Source organism: Thamnophis elegans, chromosome 16 (genome assembly GCF_009769535.1).
Source record: "Thamnophis elegans isolate rThaEle1 chromosome 16, rThaEle1.pri, whole genome shotgun sequence".
NCBI lineage: Eukaryota > Metazoa > Chordata > Lepidosauria > Squamata > Colubridae > Thamnophis > Thamnophis elegans.
Genome location: NC_045556.1, coordinates 23,516,834 through 23,534,340, shown reverse-complemented (window position 1 = coordinate 23,534,340; position 17,507 = coordinate 23,516,834). Strand labels below are relative to the sequence as shown.

Here is a 17,507-nt window from a genome sequence, read left to right as displayed (position 1 = left end):
AAGTCTAATAAGTGAGCTAAAGATCTCTACAGCCAATTGGCTGATTAGATTAACTTTGAGCCTGCACTTGGCAGATGGTGTTAGAGCTGGACCTCCTCTCCTTCGCCCAGTCTAATGCTGAAGCTTTGGGGCCGAGAAATACTAATTTAAAGGAGGTTCTGTATTATTCATCACATTCATTGATTTTAGGCCCACATGTAATTTAATTTCCAGAAAGTTGTGGGAGAAACTCATAAATTTGCCAACCAATAGAGACCTATTATGTTAATGTATAACTTTTTTATGGGCATTCCTGAGCAAAGGTTGACTGTAGTGCACAAGGCCATTATACTAAAGATGGGCATGAGATGGGCGTATTTTGGGCCCCTCCTTGTCCTTTAACTTCCCATTAGAAACCTCCCCTGAAATTAGTCAACAGTCATATGGCAGCCTTTCTTTGACAGTGTGCGATGCTTCTGTCACGCACTGCGTTCAAAAGAGCCCTATGTGCCCGAGCTGATTTTTTAAGCCCCAAACAAAGATCTTAATTTTTGTTATGAAACCTAGAATGAGCATTTGGTGGATTAAAATGGCCAGATTATAAAACAATAACAATCTTTAAATATTTAGGCATGATTTTTCATAGTTCCACTAAATTCTTTGCACGTAATACAAACTGGTTGGAGGTCCAAGTTCTTATTTCCTTGCACGCCTTTATGAATTAAGATGGAAGGGGCAATTCTGCAAAAATGCAGCACTGTGGTCTTTGTACAGAGGACTTCCTACTGATTGTCTGCAGGTGAGACTTAATTGTATTCAAGGAGAGATCTGAAGACCCAACTGTATCTCTCAGCTCTACCCAGGAATCTTCTTCAGCAGTCAGGCCCTTTTCTTTTGGCCAGCAAGATCTCTATACGGGTAGTCCTAGACTTATAATTGAGCCCCAAATTTTTGTTGCTAAGTGAGACAGTTGTTAAGTGAATTTTGCCCCATTTTACAACTTTTCTTGCCACCGTTAAGTGAATCTGTGCAGTTGTCCAGTTGGTAACATGGTTGTTAAGTGAATATGGCTTCCCTGTTGACTTTGCTTGTCAGAAGGTCGCAAAAGGGGATCATGTGACCCCGGGACACTGCGACGGTCATAAATACGAGACAGTTGCCAAGCATCAAACTTTGGATCACATGATCATCGAGATGCTGCAATGGTCGTAAATGTGAAAAATGGTCATAAGTCACTTTTTTCAGTGCCGTTGTAAGTTTGAACGGTCACTAACTGAATGTTGTAAGTTAAGGACTACCTATACTATATAACTGCCCCTAAGCTCTGGAGGACGCAAGCTTTAGCAAACCTTTAATGCCTCCCCATAGTAGTTCTTGAATGCATATCCCAAAACTCTCAGATGCTAAGATTGTGCCTTTGCCTCTGCAAAGGGGCTATGAAGACCCTACGACCTGCGAGAGCCATCTGATCCCTTCCCATTTAGTAAAATACCGGGGCAATTCTGATTTATTCTATGTACCGTTGTTATCAAACCAGTATGATGCCATTTCTATGAACACGGCCAAATTTTGTGACACTGTCTGTTTACCCTGTTTACCCCCAAATAAGACCTCCCCGGAGAATAAGCCCAATCGGGCTTTTGAGCTCATGTGCTAAAATAATCCCTCCCCCAAAAATAAGCCCTCCCTGAAAATATTGCAACACAGCAACAGCCATGAGGTGACCCCGCTCGTCACCTCCTGCACCTCAAAAATATCAAGACCTCCCCAAAAATAAGGCCAAGCGCTTATTTCAGGGGTCAAAAGAAAATAAGACCCTGGCTTATTTTCAGAGAAACACAGTAATTGCCTCAGAGACCTAATAATGACCTATTTCATTCCATATGCTGCTGAGTGTTGCATTTGGGTCAGTGACCACAATACACACCTACAATATGTATATGTCACAGCCGTTTTGTAAACAAGCCCACAGCATGCTCTCCAAATACCAAATGTGCCCAAAGCCAAAGGAAGAATGAAAAGAAAGAGAGAGAAGAGAGAGAGAGAAATGTTTTGGCAGGGAGAAGTGAAAAGATTTCAGCCCTATAGCAGTGCAATCATTACAAATGCCAATTAAATTCCTAAATTATCAAGTACACAAGCGTAATCTCTGCTAACTCCCACTTGAGAAAGGGGAGGGAAGCCACTGCCATTCTCGGAGTATACGCCTATTTGGAGTCTTAAGGGATTCAAACACGGTTATCTATATCCATCCAGTAATTATTTCCAATTGTCAAATTGACCCAGATTCTTTGCTGATTAATTCTGACTTTGACAATTGTAACCCAAAGATATCCCCAACTTGGCCTTTAGAGGCCTCTGTGGCTAGCTTTTTCTCCAATGTGTGTCAGAAAAGGATGCCAAAGATACACCAAAGATGCAGGTAGTCCTCAGGTTACACCAGCCATCGGGGCTGCAAATTCTGTCCCTTGGTGATGCAGTCATGAATCATGATACCACATGACTGCTTTGCTTGGTGAAGGCAATTCTGGCGGTCCTGGTTGCCATCATAACCCGAGGATTACGCAGATCATTAAGGAGGAAGTGGTGGGAGTCCCAGGCAAGCAGCCCGTGGGCAAGCAGGCAGAGGCTACAAGTGGGCACTCTGGAGTTCAGGCAGGTGCTATATAGGGGGTGGAGTTTGCCACAGATCAGTGCTCCAGAGTATAGACCATGCTGCATGGATGCCACAGGTAGGAATGTGCTATGGGGCACAGGAAGGCACAGGAGCAGCGAGAACAACCTCCTGGCAGCTTCCCCATTGGCTTTGCTTGTAGAAAGTCAGCAGGGAGCATTGGAAATCACAATCACATCACTGGGACTTGCTGCAATGTCCTAATCACAAGCCACGCACCCAGATCACATGACCACAGGGAGGCTAGAACTCCAAGGGCTTGTTACAAATTTCCTTTGTAACTTTGGACGGTCACTGAACAAGTAGTTGTAACTTGGGGACTACCTCAAAGAAGAAAGTGGGGTGGGGGTTCAACTTATTCTCCAAAGCACCAGAGGACAAGAAACAATGGTTTTTAAACTGACCAAAGAGAGAACCTGGAACTAAGGAGAAGCTTCCTAAAGTGAGGATAATTAACCAGTGGAACAGCTTACCTCCAGAAATCGTGGGCGCTCCATCCGTGGAGGTTTTTAAGAAGAATCTAGACAGTCACTTATCTGAAATAGTGTAGGTTCTCCTGCTTGAACATGGGGCTGGACTAGAAGACCTTTCAAGGTCCCTTCCAACTCATTCATTCATTCACTCACATTATTGATCTCTCGGGGTGACTTTCTCTTTTCTAAGGCTATTCCTCTTGGTCCTCTCTCTGTTTTGCTCATCTGTCCTAGGCCCATCTACCTCTGCTTCTCTCCTGTTGGAGAGAGAGCAGCTCTTAGGGGACCCACTTTAAACTGCTGGACTCCACCTGGATTGGGTGGGACGAAGAACCACACCTGTCATCTTATCAGTAGCCTTTCCCTTCCAGCTCCATTCTATTCTGATGCCTGCAGGAGAATGGCCTCCCATGGTCTATGGCAGTGGTCTCCAACCTTTGCTGGCTGAGGAACTCTGGGAGTTGAAGTCCACAGGTCTTAAAGTTGCCAAGGTTGGAGACCACTGGTCTATGGGTTTAACTCTAGGAGTCACATCCAACAGCAACCACAGCCCCACTTTGAACCCCACATTAGTTCAAGTTAATTATTCAATTAAGGTCCACTCAGGGGACAGCCGAACTGGGAAGGTTGTTTTCAGAGCATTCGTTCCTCAGCCCTGATAGGAAGATATTTCCCAAGTTGTGAGCAAAGAAGTCGTTTCTGCCTGCTTGCTGATCTCAGGGAAATACAACTCAAAATGATCAAGGGCTCACCTGATAAACTTAGAGAACCGACTGGTGTTTGTCTGTGCAGCCATGTTCTTTGCGCCCTCCTCCTTTCTCCTTCAGATCCCACTGTTGCTTCTTACCCAAAGTCTCAAGGTGAACAGCTGAACCTTAAAACACACATCTGCCTTGGCTCCAAAATCAGGGTCCCACTTGATGCGGTCTGCTCTCCCACCCACCTTCTCTGGAGGGCTGGTTTTCCTGCCCTTTCCCTTGCCCCCCCCCCCCACAAAGGAGCAGAACCTGAATACAGTCCACAAAGATTTGGACTGGGGCATCCCGCCCTTCCACCCCTCTGGGGCATCCCGCCTTCCACCCCTCAGCAGCCCCACTCCTTCTCTGTCTAGGGAAGAGGGGCTTTTTCCTGTTTTACAGCCCCCTTTTGAGGAAAGCGCCAGGTTATGGTAGCAGCCAGCTCTTTCTCGGGGTGCCACAGCTGTAGCGACCCTCCCCCTGGAGCTCTCCATTGCCCCATCATCACCTTACCCAACCACCCATCACTTAGAAGAGGGAACTCCCATAGGCAACCCCATCAGTGTAGCCCACCCGAAGCCCCTTCTTTGGCCCTCGGAAATGCAGAGAGTTGTCCAGGAAGAGACGCGCCCCTTTCAGTCCCGGACCTCGAAGGAGATTCCGGCAACTGCCTAAAGGACGGAGGAAGAGAAGGAGGGACCCAGAAGGTCTCGGGGCAACACACCCTCCCTTTTGGGGAGACCTCAAGCCTGACGGGCGTCCCAGCCTGTAAGCCGGACCCTCTGAACCGGCCCGGCAGCCTCCAAAGGAAAGCGTGGCCCAGGATAGCTTTACTCCGGGACTGGGCCAGGCAAAGCCCCGCGCCCCACACGGGACCCGCCCCCCTTTGACCCGGCCTCGGGGGCGCCGCTCCTTTGGATCCGGTGTCGGGAGAGAAGCGGGCAAGGTCTCCGGCGGAGGTGGCGGCCTGGAGAGTCGGGAGGGTCTGACTAGGCTCGGAGCGCCAGTGCCTGACCCTGACCCTGACCGGGGGCTGCGTCCTCCCCAGCCGGCGTCCTCTTCATCCGGGCGTTTTCTCCCCCGAGGGACCGGAGGTCTCGGGCTGCGGCGAATGACCCGGTGGGTCGGCTGAAGCGGGGGCTCCCGAGGCGACTGGCGGGACGCCGGGCTTTCTTTCAAAGTCGGTTTTTATTAAAACGGCAGGAAAGCGGGGAGGGTCCAGGGACCACCTGACAGCAGGCGGGCGTTTTCTCGGGGTGAGACCCCCCTCCGCTCCGAGGGGCGGGCTGACCCTCCGGGTCCCTTCGGGAGCCGCCCGAGGCCGGCTGGGGCCAGCCGCCGCCCCGCCTATAAAGTGCTGTGCTGCATCGACCGTTTGCGGGAGGGAAGGAAACAGAGGCCGCCAACGGAGCCCCAAACAGATCGATGAAAAAAACTCGACGCAGGTGGGAGCCGGGAAGGAGGGAACGCAACTACTGCGAGCCATTGCACGTCGCCCCTCGGAGGGACCCCGGAGCGAGACCCCCGGCCCCCAGCTGGGGGGAAGCGACGACGGCGCAGTGGGGTGGGGTAGGGGGGTGGAGAAAGACCCTGGCCCCGGGCCCCGCGAGCCGGCTGGGTCTGCCCTTCCGCCCTCTCCGTCCGGCCCTTCGGCAGTGTTCGAGGTCCCGATCCAATCCGGCGCAACTTCTATTTACACGACCGGGAGGAAATCCCTCGGACTGCGCTTCTCCTGGGTCTATTTACACGAGTCTCTGCTGGATCCGGACAGACCTCGAATCTCGGCGACGCCCCTCCCCGTCCAAGGACTCTCCGGAGGGAGGGAGGGGAGGGGGGCTGGAGGGCCTCACTGGGGCAATAAGGGTGGCTTGAAGGAGCAGTTGCCGGCGCAGTGGCGAGGAGTCAGCATCTTGCAGGAAAAGTGGTGCAGCGCATCGTGGGCCTCTGCGGGGGAAGCGACAGAAAAGGAAGAGGGGCCGTCACTCCAAGCGGCACGAGCCCCCGCGCTCCTCTCGGCCCAGGAGGAGGCCCGCCCAGCGAGACACTCGCCCTGCCCGCCCCCCTCCCCCGCCGCCGTTCCCCGGAAAAGCCGCTCCTCAGGAGGCCAATTTCTAGCAGTCCGGCGAAAGGAATGGAGGATCCGGCCAATGGCCGGGACCTCCTAGAGGCGGCCCATTCAGGCTCTAACGAGATCAGCCACATGCAGGGTTGTCTCCAAGTTTAGGGAGGCTGTAGCCAAAAAAGCCAAGGTGACCATTTTGGTCGTATCCTGCGGCCACCGCGCAACTTCTGAGCCGGGCATAAATGCTCCTCTAATGGGATTCGCCTCCTGTCTAAAGTTGGGCCAAACGGTCTCCTAGAGCGCAATTCCTGAGCGGAGCCTCTCCCAACCAACGGGGGCGGAGGAGGAAGGGCTGCAAAAGGCGGCAAGTCCCAGGAGGGGCAAATCCAGTGTGGCCCCCAAAACGAGTTGTAAAGAGGGGGGTCCCTAAAATAACCCTGTCCTGAACGATTTGACAACGTTTCTGCGGGGAGTGAGAGAGATTTGTTAACGGGCCTCCCTCCTCCAGCCAAAATAATCTTACAGCTGTTTCTGCGCCAGAGGCTTAAGCTGGTTACTAAACAGAACGAAATGGGGCCCTTGGGGGCTCTGTCAGTTTGGCTCTTTTCTTGCAGTTGGGGTTTCCTTGCCCAACCGCATCGCCAGCAGGGAAGTCAAGGGCCCGGCAGGTGCCCCAAGGTACAGGTAGAAGCCTCACCGCTGCTCAGGGCCGATTCGTTCTGCCGGAGGGCGCGGGTAACTTAGCTACCACATTAGGCCCCTTGGCATGGCGGGGGAGCCATTTGTGCCAGCTTCTTCGTGCCCTGCAAGGCGCCCGTGGAGAGACACCCACCTTTGAGCTTCTGCTGAATGGCATAGCGGGCCTTCCGTTCCTGGTCCAGCTCGTTGCACAGGGTATCTGCGGGGGACAAGAGCAGCTCGGGCGGGGCCAGCAAGGGAGCGGCCTCTTTATGTGCCCCCCGCCCCAACGCCCCCCCCGGCCCGCCGCCCTTCCTCACCCCGCACGATCTGCAGCTGCTGCACCATCTCCTCCCGGTAGGCCAGCTCGCGCTTCATCTGGTCCTGGAAGTTATCTGCAGGCAGCGAGGAGGAGGAGGGGGCGTCGGAAAGAGGCGGCAGGCAGCCCGCAGGCCGGGCAGAGGGAAGCCTCCCGCGGAGCTTCTCCGGCTGCGAGTCCGAGTCATCGGAACCCGCGGAGCCCACGACCTGCTTCCGTTTGGGAGGGTCAAGCAGGCCGCCTCTCCCCGGGGCCCACCCGCCCTACAGCTAAAGCCGGGCTGCCTGGAACGACGGCCGGCAGCGGGGCAGGACGGTCTTCGGAAGCAATGCCGAGGAGCGCCAGAGCCCCGGCCTGCAAAGTGGGAAGCCTGGAGGGTTTCTCAGGCCCCGCCGCTGCCGGCCGTTGTTCCTCCCCGGACTTCAACGGTCGGGAAAGCCGCAGTCCGGAAACTGGAACTCCCTTTTTCCTTGACAGCAAACCCCTCGGTTACCAGTCCTGGTGGGAAGCCTGAATCTTCCCGGCCCTTCCCCATCGGAGCCTCCTTTGGGGGTCCTGTCCAGGAGGGAGGGGCGATCCCTCAGGAGACCGCCTCCCCTAGTTGTCTTGGGGGGCAAGAGGGGGTCTCGTGGTTCGGCTCCAAAGAAGTCCAACGGGGAGCCAAGATGCTTGAACTGGGTAGGAGCCCATTTTCTGGACGGCCCAGCTCAGGACATTAGCATGTATAATCTTAATTGTCATTGTACTTAAATACAGCGAAATTGGTTATTGGAAATTCGGACCAAATTAAGGAGCGGGGCTTTGCCCGGTGCTGAACCAAGGCTTAGCAGGTGAGAAGGCGGCGCTCGATTGCGCCGGCCCTCAGTCGCGGGTCGTCCAGGGTGAGTGGGAGGCCCCACCGCCTCCATCGGGGGCGGGACGGGCTCGTGTTCCCTTCTGCTCCCCGCTCTTCCTTGGCCTTCGTTGGTCTTCGCCCAGGGAACAAGCAGAAGGCCAAGAAGCGGAGGCCTTTCCGCCCCCGGGGCTTCCCTCCCTCTCCCCTTTTCGCAACCTGGCAGCCAGGCTCGGTGCCGCCCGGCGCAGGCCTGAGGAGCCGTTTGGAACAAGCCTGAAGCGGGGCGGCGTCTTCTGGACAGAGCGCGAGAGGAAGCGGCCGAAGGTACCTTTGAGACTCTGGAATTCCCGCTCCAATTTCTTCCTGAGATCCATCTGCTCCAGGAGGAGCCTTTGCAGCTCGTCTGTTGGCGAAGGGGAAAAGGAAGAGTAATGGCAGTTTGGGGGGCGGGGGTTCAGGGTGAGGGAAATCTGCTAAGGGGTCCCTGAAATAGATGCCTCTTTCCATGGAGGAGGCTGGAAATGCCTCGCCTCCAATGAATGGGGAAATATAATTTTCACTTTCCTGAAGAGATGCATATTGACATCTGTTTATTTGCACACACACAGGCGCAAACACACAAACACACACACATGCACACACACACACAGTCAGCTGACCTCAGCTGATCTCGAAAAGCCGAGCAAGGATGGGAGACCACCTGTAGATGCTGGAGCTGTAGGCTAGGTTCTTAAAGAGAGGATTCCCCCCCCCCCAAAAAAAAGCAGGGCCAGTTCCCTTCTAAATGATTGAAACTCCCAGGAGCCCAACTCTCTTGGGGAGGGACTTTTGCCTAGGATTCTCTCTAGACAAGATAGCTAGAAGATCTTCATGAAAGAAGATTTCCTCTTTTCTTCTCCTGGGCTTTTGGGGACTCCTTTTAAAGGCAAACTGTATTCCAGGAAGAAGTAACTGAAGAGGTCTGCCCTTCATCTGCACCTGGTAGGACAATCCGAATCCAAAGGCTGCCCCCTCCGGACATTCCTGATTAGAACAATAGATAACCCCCTCCCCCAAGACAACATTTCCAGGAGGCCTCAGCTGCCAACTTCCTTTCCACCCTGGAGCTGCAAGAACCGTTGGGACCAGCCACCCCAAGTGCCTCCTGAGAACCCCTGCAAATCCGTCTTACCATCCACGTCCTGCAGAAACCCCCATTGTGCCCTACTCTGAGACGTGCAAAACAGGCACACAGCCCTCTGGCAATCTACTTTTCTCACGCTTTGCCTCCACCCTTAAACCGGGGCAGCCAAAGAGCTGTAGAAATGCCAAATTCCTTTAAAAAAAAAACCAACCCTTCACTTCAGTCCGATTTCGGATGACTTCAGGGGCATATCCCAGCTACGGCAGTTTTCTTGTGGGGTGTTTTGTCGAGATCCTAAATTTCACAGATCTCCTGGTGGTTTTCTATCCAAAGCCTGAGCCTGACTTAGCTTTATGAGGTCAGAAGCCAAGAGCCTTTGCAACAGAAAGCGTCCGAACTCAAATGCGGAGGAGGGACCTGGATTGAGCCCGTCATTTAGGCGGACAAATGGATGCCTCCGGGACAGGGAATGTCCTGCTGCTTCCTTGGTGCAAACGCTTAAGGCGGAGCGCAAAAGCGGAACTGCGCCGAATCCTTTAGAAACCCTTCTCCGCCCTCTGGTTTGGAAGGTGTAGCCTCCCGCGACGGCCTGCCTTGCAGAGAGGCAAGGAAGCTGCCCAGAGGAGAAGCGGCTTCCCTCCGGTGTCTTCAGAGGAACCGCCGCGCACATGGCTGGCGCTCCCGGGGGCTGCCTCCGTCCCAAGTCCCAACGCCCTTACCTCTCGCCAGAGCGCCCAGGTCCTTCTCTCCCAACGGAGTCCCGGTGACGTCGAGGATGGTCATTTCCTCACCTAGAAGAAAGGAGAGAAATCCCGAAATTCGGTCCTGGCCTGGGCCCCTTTCCCGCTCCTCCCCCCACCCAGGGACAAAACCGCTTTGGCAGGGCCAGGAACCCCCCCCCCGCAGGGTCAGGAGGTCCCGGAGAGGCACTTTCGACCAGCGCCCTTTGCCTTCCCAGGGCTCAGAATGGGAAATCTTTGTAGGAAGGCTGTAGCTTCAGGTGAAATTAGTATGGATCCATTCACATGAGCCTAGGCCTCTCCCCCGCTCGTCCCGTGTCCCCAGCAGGCCTAATGTCTCCTGGAGAACCGAATTCGGCCTTTATTTTGCTTACTCTCCCTGGCTTTGCTTGCAGTTGTTTATGCTAATAGGTGCTACATTCGAACCTTTGATTTTGCTAAATCCTATTAAAGGAATGTTACCCTTTCTCTTGCTGATTTGTTTTTTGTTTTCGTTTGTAAGGCTTTAAATAACTTTGCCATTTGGCTCGAGGAAACGCCGATGATGTGGCAGTCTATAAAAGCAGGATAAAACGAAGAAACTATTCTGGATTCTAGAACGAGTCTCAGGAGCCGCAGATTCAGTGACACCTGTCAGAACAAATCACCCTTCATCCTATTTCAGCTCCCGGGCCGCCTCGCTCCCACGCTTTCGAAATCTGCTGCGGGACTCGGCTTCCCTTCCTGCCGCGAACTGATGAGAGAAGGTGGCGGAGGAGGGCAATCCGGCAAGAGCACGTTTGATCCGCGGCGCCCCTCAGTTCAGGGGTTTCTGCTCTCAGAGGCCGCTTCTCCCAAGGACTCCCAACCCCCGTGGGCCAATGTCACAGCCATAAAGGAGACGCCTTTGGACCTCACCGCAGACCAGGAAAGTTGCAGGCGGGAAGGCTCCGAATGCAAGGAGCAGGTAAGGAGCCCTGTCTGGGCTACCAAGGAGACCGCTTCGGGGAAACTGCAGGCAGGAATAGCTCGGCGCGCATCCAGGACTCCTCTACTGTCAAAGGGCGCAAAGCTCCCGGCAAAGAACGGAACTTCCTCGACTAGGGAAGGTCCTGAAGGGCCCCGCGGCAGCAGAGGCGGCCAACCAAGACCACTAGGATGGCCAGTGGCCTCCCGCCCACCCGCTGCCGCCCTTGGTCTCTTTGGCGCACCCAGAACAGAGGAAGGGAGTCCCTTCTGGGAAAAGGGCGGCATAGAAATATAATAAAATATAATAAATTCAAAGGCGCTGCTGCGAAAACCGGACTGGCACCGTCGGAAGGTAGAAGGCGCCAAGGTCACAACCGCCCTCAACATCTGGCGAATGCGGGCTCGAAACTGGGCCGCCGGAATGATAGATCAGCGAGGTGGGTGCCAGGCGGCCTGGCCCGGAGAGCCCCTTCCAGTCACCTGATTTGACTCAACAGAGCCTCGCCTTCGCCTCCCCCCCCACATCGAAATAGAGGGCGGGAGATCGCCTGTTTCGAAGATGGGCGGCCGTTTTGCTCGACCGAACTGATACCAAAGGGCTGAATCTCTACAGGATGGATCCCTGCAGTTCTCTGCCCCCACCCCACCCCCGCTTGTCCTTCGGCCATCGCAGGGTACTTGCTGCGGTTAAAGCCCCGCGGAATACGCGGGCGAGCAAGTGCTTCGATCCAGGGAATTTAGATGGTCAGTAGGACGATTCCGATACCCTAAGACTACATCTCCCATCATTCCCCGACAGCGTAGTCAATGGAACTGGAAGTCCTTTAATAACCTTGGGACCTGCCTCCCCCACTACTCTCCCTTTTCCCCACGCACACTGTCGAGAGCCCTTAAGCAGGGTTTCCTTCCCAGGAAGCGAATGTCTGCCCTCCCCCTTCTAGCCGGAACACGGGTGTCAGGCTGCAGAAAAGTCTCCGCGGCCGCTTGGGGGCCGGTCTCGGGGTCTTGGCCTTCGATGGCTGAATTCGGTCTGCGCTTAACTGAACCTAGTTTTCTATTTTCAATTAACTCGGTTTGTTGGCTGCGCCTTTGCCATAATACCTGTTAAAACTTTATTAGTCTCGCCCTCTAGTCCCGCCTTGGCTGCTGTCTTCGGCGTTTCTGCCCCCCAAGTACCCCCGGGGTCAATCTGGCATTCTGCAAAGGGCCGATCAGGAGCCGCCCCCTTTACCTCGCTCGGCGTGAGTCGGGCTGGGCTGCGAGACGCTTCTTTGCTTCGGGGAGGTTTTCTTGCTCTCCAGATCCTCTGCGGCCGAGTGATTGTCTTCGTGCTCTGGATCTTGGAACCAAGGAAGCACTTTTCAGGACATCGAGCTCGCCCGGAGCCCGCCTCAGCCACCGCATTGAGGCCGAGGAAGAACTCATCGCTGCCCTGGGAAGGAACTCCACGCCGTTCCAGGAACCCTGAACTCCCCCCCGGGCCACCTCGCCCTTCTCCCCATAAGCTACTGCCCCATAAGCTACGAGGGAATTCGTGGTAAGGTCCGGGCTCCGCAAGACTAGTAAGGGGGGGCGCTCCCCCCTTAAAATAAAGGCAAAATCGTCCACGACAGACCAGAATCAAGAAAACCTCATCGACCATGGAGGGGCGGGGGTTAGTCCTGAAAGACCCCCGCTTCCCCAAGGAGGCCAACTCTAGCGGGAAGCCCGTTGAGGACGAAAGGGCCCCTGGAAGAGGTCTGGTGTCCGGACCCAGGGCTTCCCTTAGCAACCCCGTTTCCCCCCTCCCGCCCAGCCCCGAGCTGCCCTTCTTGCGGCTTATTCGTACCGTTTTTGTCTGGGGCGCAGTGGTAGGGAGTGATGGGTGGGCCTCCGGCTTTGAGCGCCTGCGGACACTCGTCCCTCCCTGGAGGATAGGCCTGCAAAGGAAGAAACAGGGAGAATTGGGCTCGATACGCCGTTGACTGAGCGGCCGATCAGAATTTAGCTTTGCTTCCCAGGACTCGTAGCGCTTGGGCGCAGGAAATCCCCCCCCCCCGTAAATCCCACCCTGGCCGAGAATCCAAGAACATAATAAAACGAATTCAGACTCCGCTGCTTAAAGAGAGGCGAAATTGGAGGCCACGTGCTCTTCCGCTTTGCCTGGGAGCCATTTCCCGTAATTCAGTGGAAAGAAAAACCCACCGACCTTCAATTTCTTGCCCTTTTAGGAAGGGTGGATTAGCCCAGCAAATGCCCGACTTAATTATACTGCTGGTGCTCCAGAAAAAAGGACCTTTCTCCAAAAGAAGTTTCAAACCGAAGAGCTCCTTCGGTATTAAAATCCCCCCCCCCCTTGTGACCACCACTACCAACCCCAGTAATCGTATTTCAATCCGCTCCAAGGTAAAATCCGGGTTTAGACTCTCTAGTTCTACGGAGCTGACTCCCAATTTCCACTGTTCAAATGCGAACAACGGGAAATTCGATGGAAACAGACATTCGAAGCTGATCGTCTTGTGGACAGAGGCTGGGATAGCTACGCTTTGGGTGCCAACCACCCGGAGCTAAGGGAAAGGAAAGAGCTCCTGTTCAGATGCGGGGAGAACTTTCTTTCTCACACACAGAAAGACAGACAGACATTGCCATCCTGTAGTCAGGCCCCAAAGTGGGAGAGCCCCTAAGGGCCTTTTAAGCCCCCGATTTGTTTGTCTGGACTGCAAAATGCCCAATAGATCGGGCGCTCCTCTCGCCCTTCCCTCTTGAGCCTGCTTGGGTGTTCTCTGCACTATTCTGCTCCCTCGGCTACTCTTCGCCTAACTCTCTGGTAGGCTTTGGAACCGGTCCCCAGCAGACCCCCAGCCTTCCCCCTCAGATTAGCTAGGCCTCCATTGCTTTGCCTCGCTTTTTCCGTGCAAAACGATTAAAAGCAGCTGCATTTTAAAGAGAGGCTGGGGGAGGGGAAGAGTCGGTGTGCAGCGAGGTCACCCCCGGGCGAGCTCAGGGCGGCCCTCTTTCTCTGTCCCCATTCCAGATTCTCGAGGCCGGCTGGGGCTGGAGCTGTTCGTGGTGCTGAAACGCCGCTCGCTATGGAAAGGTGAAATAAATTCACCAATTCGGCAAGGTCTGGGGGAAGTAGCACGCGGCGGGGTGGTTTCTCATTCGACTGCTGGAGAATTTGCCTCAGAAAACCAATGTGGTGTGGTCGTTCAGGCTACAGAAGACTGTGAGTTCTAGTCCTGCCTTGGGCTGGGTGACCTTGGACCAGTTACTCTCTCTCTCTCAGCCCCAAGAAGGAGATAATGGCAAATAACTCTCTAAAAATGGCCAAGAAAACTGCAGGGACTTCTCCATGAAGTCACAGAAGTCAACACTGACTCTACACATACACACACAAGCACACATACAACCGATTATGGGCCCAGCAGATATAGTTGGGCTTGGAGGGAGGGATGCCCCATGTGATCTTGGCCTGGTGCTGCAACCCAACCAAAGGAGATGCCCCACATCTCTCTCTCCCCGAATAGAAGGAAGGCCAGGTAAGCATCTTCCTACGGACACTGAAAAGTGCCTGGCCTGACCGGGCCTCCGCCTGCCCCAGCAGCAGGAATCCCCGGCTGCCCTCCTTTCCCCTGTTTTGAGGCTTCCTCCCGTCCTCCAACCGCCCTTCACAGAGCCTTCACGAGGCTCCTTTCGAAGCGCCTCGTTTCAGGGGATGTCTGACCCGACCTGCCTTTCCCCCATTCCCTTCCCACTGCCTCACGCACCTCGTAGCCAGCCCGGCTGCTGGTCCTCTCTGAGGGACTCTCCTCCGCTTCCGCCGCCTTCTCGGCCGTCGCCAGGCCTGCCCCCGGGGCTGCTGCGAGAGACTCGTCCGCCTCGGGCAGGAGCAGCTGCGGCGGCGGCGGGGAGTGCTGGACGTCTCCCCCCGGCGCCTCGTCTTCCTCGTCTTCGTCCTCCGCGAAGCGGTTCGACTCCACGTCCACGTCCGGCTCTCCCGCCGTCTCGTTCCCGGGCGAGAGGGAGCGGTAGCTGGAGCTGCCCTCGCTGAGGAAGTCCGGGGAGAGGTAGCCCGGGCAGCCCCTGGGGCCGCCGTAAACCTCCCTGGTTCCGTAGAGTTTGGCGATGCTCTCGGCGTCCTTCACCACCGGGCGGAAGGCCGAGAGGTAGCTGCCCTTCCTGGGGAGCGGCAGGGGCGGCAGCAGGGCCTCGTCGCCGGAGCGCTCCTCCTCCCCAAGGGCCGCGGCGGCTCTGGAAAGGGCGCTGGGGCAGCGCTCGGCCTCGGCGGCGCCGGAGCCCTCCTGCGGGGTGGCGCTGCTCCGCTCGCTGCCAGACGGCTCCGAGCCCTCCAGCTCCACGTGGCCTCGGAGCCCCAGCGGTTCGGCTGCTGCTGCTGCTGCTGCGGCGGCGGCGGCGGCGACCACCACGGCGGTGGCGGCCGCTTTGGCTTGGCTCTGGGCGGGGTAGGGCGGCACTGGGAGGCTCCCGGAGGCCGGCCAGAACATGGGGAAAGAGGGGTAGACACCGCCCTCCTTGACCCCAGCGCCGGGTTGCTGGGGCGGCGGGGGCGGCGGCTGGGGCGGCTGCGGATGCGGCGGGGCCCAGAACATGCCTTGCGTCAGGGCTCCCGCCTTGCTGGGGTCGCCGCCGGGCCCGCCCAGGGAGTCCTCCTGCTTCTTGGGGCACAAGCCGAAGGCTGCGGCGGGGAAGCCGTAGGGCGGCGGGAAGAGCGGCGGGGGCAGCTTCTGCAGCATCCCGAAACCTTTGCTGGGCACCGGGATGACCGGGTAGCTTCGTACGGCGGCGGCGGCCGGGCCGTGCGCCACCGCGGGCAAGCCCAGCCCTCCCCGCTCCGTCCCGGGAGGCTCGTCGGCCCCTCCGCTGCAGCGCAGGCTCTTGTGCACGGGGGCCAGGTCGGCCGGGGAGGACGGAGGCGGGTGCAGGGCGCTCTTGGCCGCCGAGGAGCCCCCGCCCCCGCCGTGCAAGGAGAAGGTCCGCTTGCGGGTGCCGCCGTTGAACATGGCCTTGACGTCCTCCCAGGCGTGGCTCAGGTCGTCGGTGGCGCCCTTGTCGCTGAGCTTGAGGTGGCGGCGCCAGGAGTTGAAGTTGGCGGCGTCGGGCTGCGTGTACTTGGCGTCGGGTGTGCGGTGCGAGTGGAAGATGAACTTGTTGGGCGAGAAGTACATGCTGCAGTAGCTGCACTTGATGCACTTGGCGCGGGAGCTGTTGTAGCGCGCGGGGATGAAGCTGCCCCGGGAGCCCCAGGCGCACTCGTGCACCACGTCGAAGGCGAAGTTCTCGGGCAGTTTGGGCGGCTTGTGCTCGCCCAGGAAGGACTTGCAGAGCCGCTCGGCCTCGCGCTTGGTGATCATGCCGCAGCGGCGCGAGGAGATGGGCATGGCGCCGGCTCGGCGCAGGATCTCCAGCTGCACCGGCGTGCACTGCACGCAGGTGATGCCCAGCGCCACCCGACGGTTGTGGATCTCATTGTAGCTGTAGTTCTTGAGCAGCGTGTTGGAGATCTGCGCCAGGCAGAGGCGCTCCTGCCCGTCGATGACCAGCGACACGATGGGGACGCCGTAGAGGGAGGTCTCCCCGACCTGGTTGGGCTTCAGAGGGCTGGAGCCGGCGTAGGGCTGCAGCTCCTGCTTGGAGTGAGGGGAGGACGAGGAAGAGGACGAAGCTGAGGACGAGGAGGAGGAGCCAGACTCGCGCCCCGCTCCCAGCTGACTGGCGGCGGCCAGCGGCTCCATCTCTGCCGCAGGCGGCCGGACCCCTGCAAAGAAGGGGGAAGCGGGAGAGGCGCTAAGCGAGGCACCAGCCGACTGGACAACGGGGCCCCGGGGGAGGCAGGGCTGGAGCCGAGGCCGGCTGACCTCTCCGTCCTAGGCCGGGCCGGGGGTCAGGCCTGCCGCCTCGCTTTCGGCGGAAGGGCCTCTGCCGCAGCCCAGGCCGCCCCCTCCCTCGGGGAGTCTTCCTCGGAAGCTCTCCGGGAGGAGAAGAACGGGCGGAGGGGCGGGGGAAGGAGTGCGCCCGCCTGAACCGAGGCTCCCGACCGGGTTCCTTGGAGAAGCCGCTGGAGAGCACACCCACCCCCGGGCCAGCTCTTCCAACTGGGGGAGTGGACGCTTGCGCGTGTTCCCAGAGGGCCTTTCCTTGGCTGCGGTGCCTCCTTTCCGCTTTCTTGCCCCCTTTTCAAAAGATGCCTTAAAAATCAAAATATCCTAAACCGCGAATTGTATTTAACCACCACCGGTATCCTGATCATTGTTCGTGCGGCGGGTGGGGGGAGGGGGAGGGAGAAAACGGAGGCTTCCCGGAGGGAGTCTCCGGGGTGGATTTACACGCGCGGGGAGCCGTCCGGCGGCTTGTCAACCAGCGGTGCTGGCGCCCTCCTTGACGGCCCCGCTGGGGCTTAAGAGCAGAAGCAGGCTGTTCTGCCGGCCTTACCGCTAATCCTGCCTTAACGTGGCGTTAAGAGGCATTTAACCCAGGTCCCTCCTGCCCCAGGATCGCCCCGTCCGCGGCCGAGCCCAGCCGGGCCAAAAGGAGCAACAGCCGCGGCGGTTCTCAACTCAGCTGGCAGCCGGGGAGCCGATCCTGCGCTTTCCTCCCTGCTTCCTCTTTTCCAACTTTCTCGGCTCTAAATCGGATGAAGGGCCAGGTCGAAAAGTGGGTGAGCCGCCGTGGCTAATCCGCCCCCGCCGCTCCTCTTATACCTTTCGGGTAGCCTCCTTAAGCGCCACTGAAAGTCTCCTCCGGCAGCCCAGAAGACCCGGAGGCCGGGATTAAAGTGCAGCTCTGGGGGAATTACGGAAAATCGGCCCAGCCTTTCTGCCGCTCTCAAACGGGGACCCAAACTTCGTTTTCTGTCCTTCGGCAGGAGCAGCCCAGCGCCGTCCAAGCCTCGCCCGCCTCCTCCTCCTGACCCCTCGCCCCAAACCTCACAGCAAAGGCGCC

General features: G+C 57.2%; 1 protein-coding gene across 1 annotated transcript; it reads right to left on the bottom strand.

Moving 5' to 3' along the window:
- Window positions 1–5,709: 5,709 nt before the first annotated feature.
- On the bottom strand, window positions 5,710–16,300 carry SKOR1 (SKI family transcriptional corepressor 1). Its single transcript, XM_032233170.1, has 9 exons — window positions 14,315–16,300; window positions 12,920–13,114; window positions 12,397–12,487; window positions 11,800–11,907; window positions 9,600–9,671; window positions 8,086–8,160; window positions 6,924–6,998; window positions 6,758–6,823; window positions 5,710–5,807 (listed from the first exon to the last, which is right to left on the bottom strand). The coding sequence occupies exons 1-9, from the start codon at window positions 16,298–16,300 to the stop codon at window positions 5,710–5,712; spliced, it is 2,766 nt and encodes a 921-aa protein (XP_032089061.1).
- Window positions 16,301–17,507: the final 1,207 nt, after the last annotated feature.

Bases quoted from the DNA above. Each gene is read 5' to 3' on its own strand.
- SKOR1 (XM_032233170.1), bottom strand. From the start codon at position 16,300: ATGGAGCCGCTGGCCGCCGCCAGTCAGCTGGGAGCGGGGCGCGAGTCT. The intron at 6,824-6,923 runs GTGAGGAAGGGC...TGTCCCCCGCAG, and splicing joins GCAGCTGCAGATCGTGCGGG to ATACCCTGTGCAACGAGCTG. The intron at 5,808-6,757 runs GTGGGTGTCTCT...CTTCCCCCGCAG, and splicing joins CATTCAGCAGAAGCTCAAAG to AGGCCCACGATGCGCTGCAC.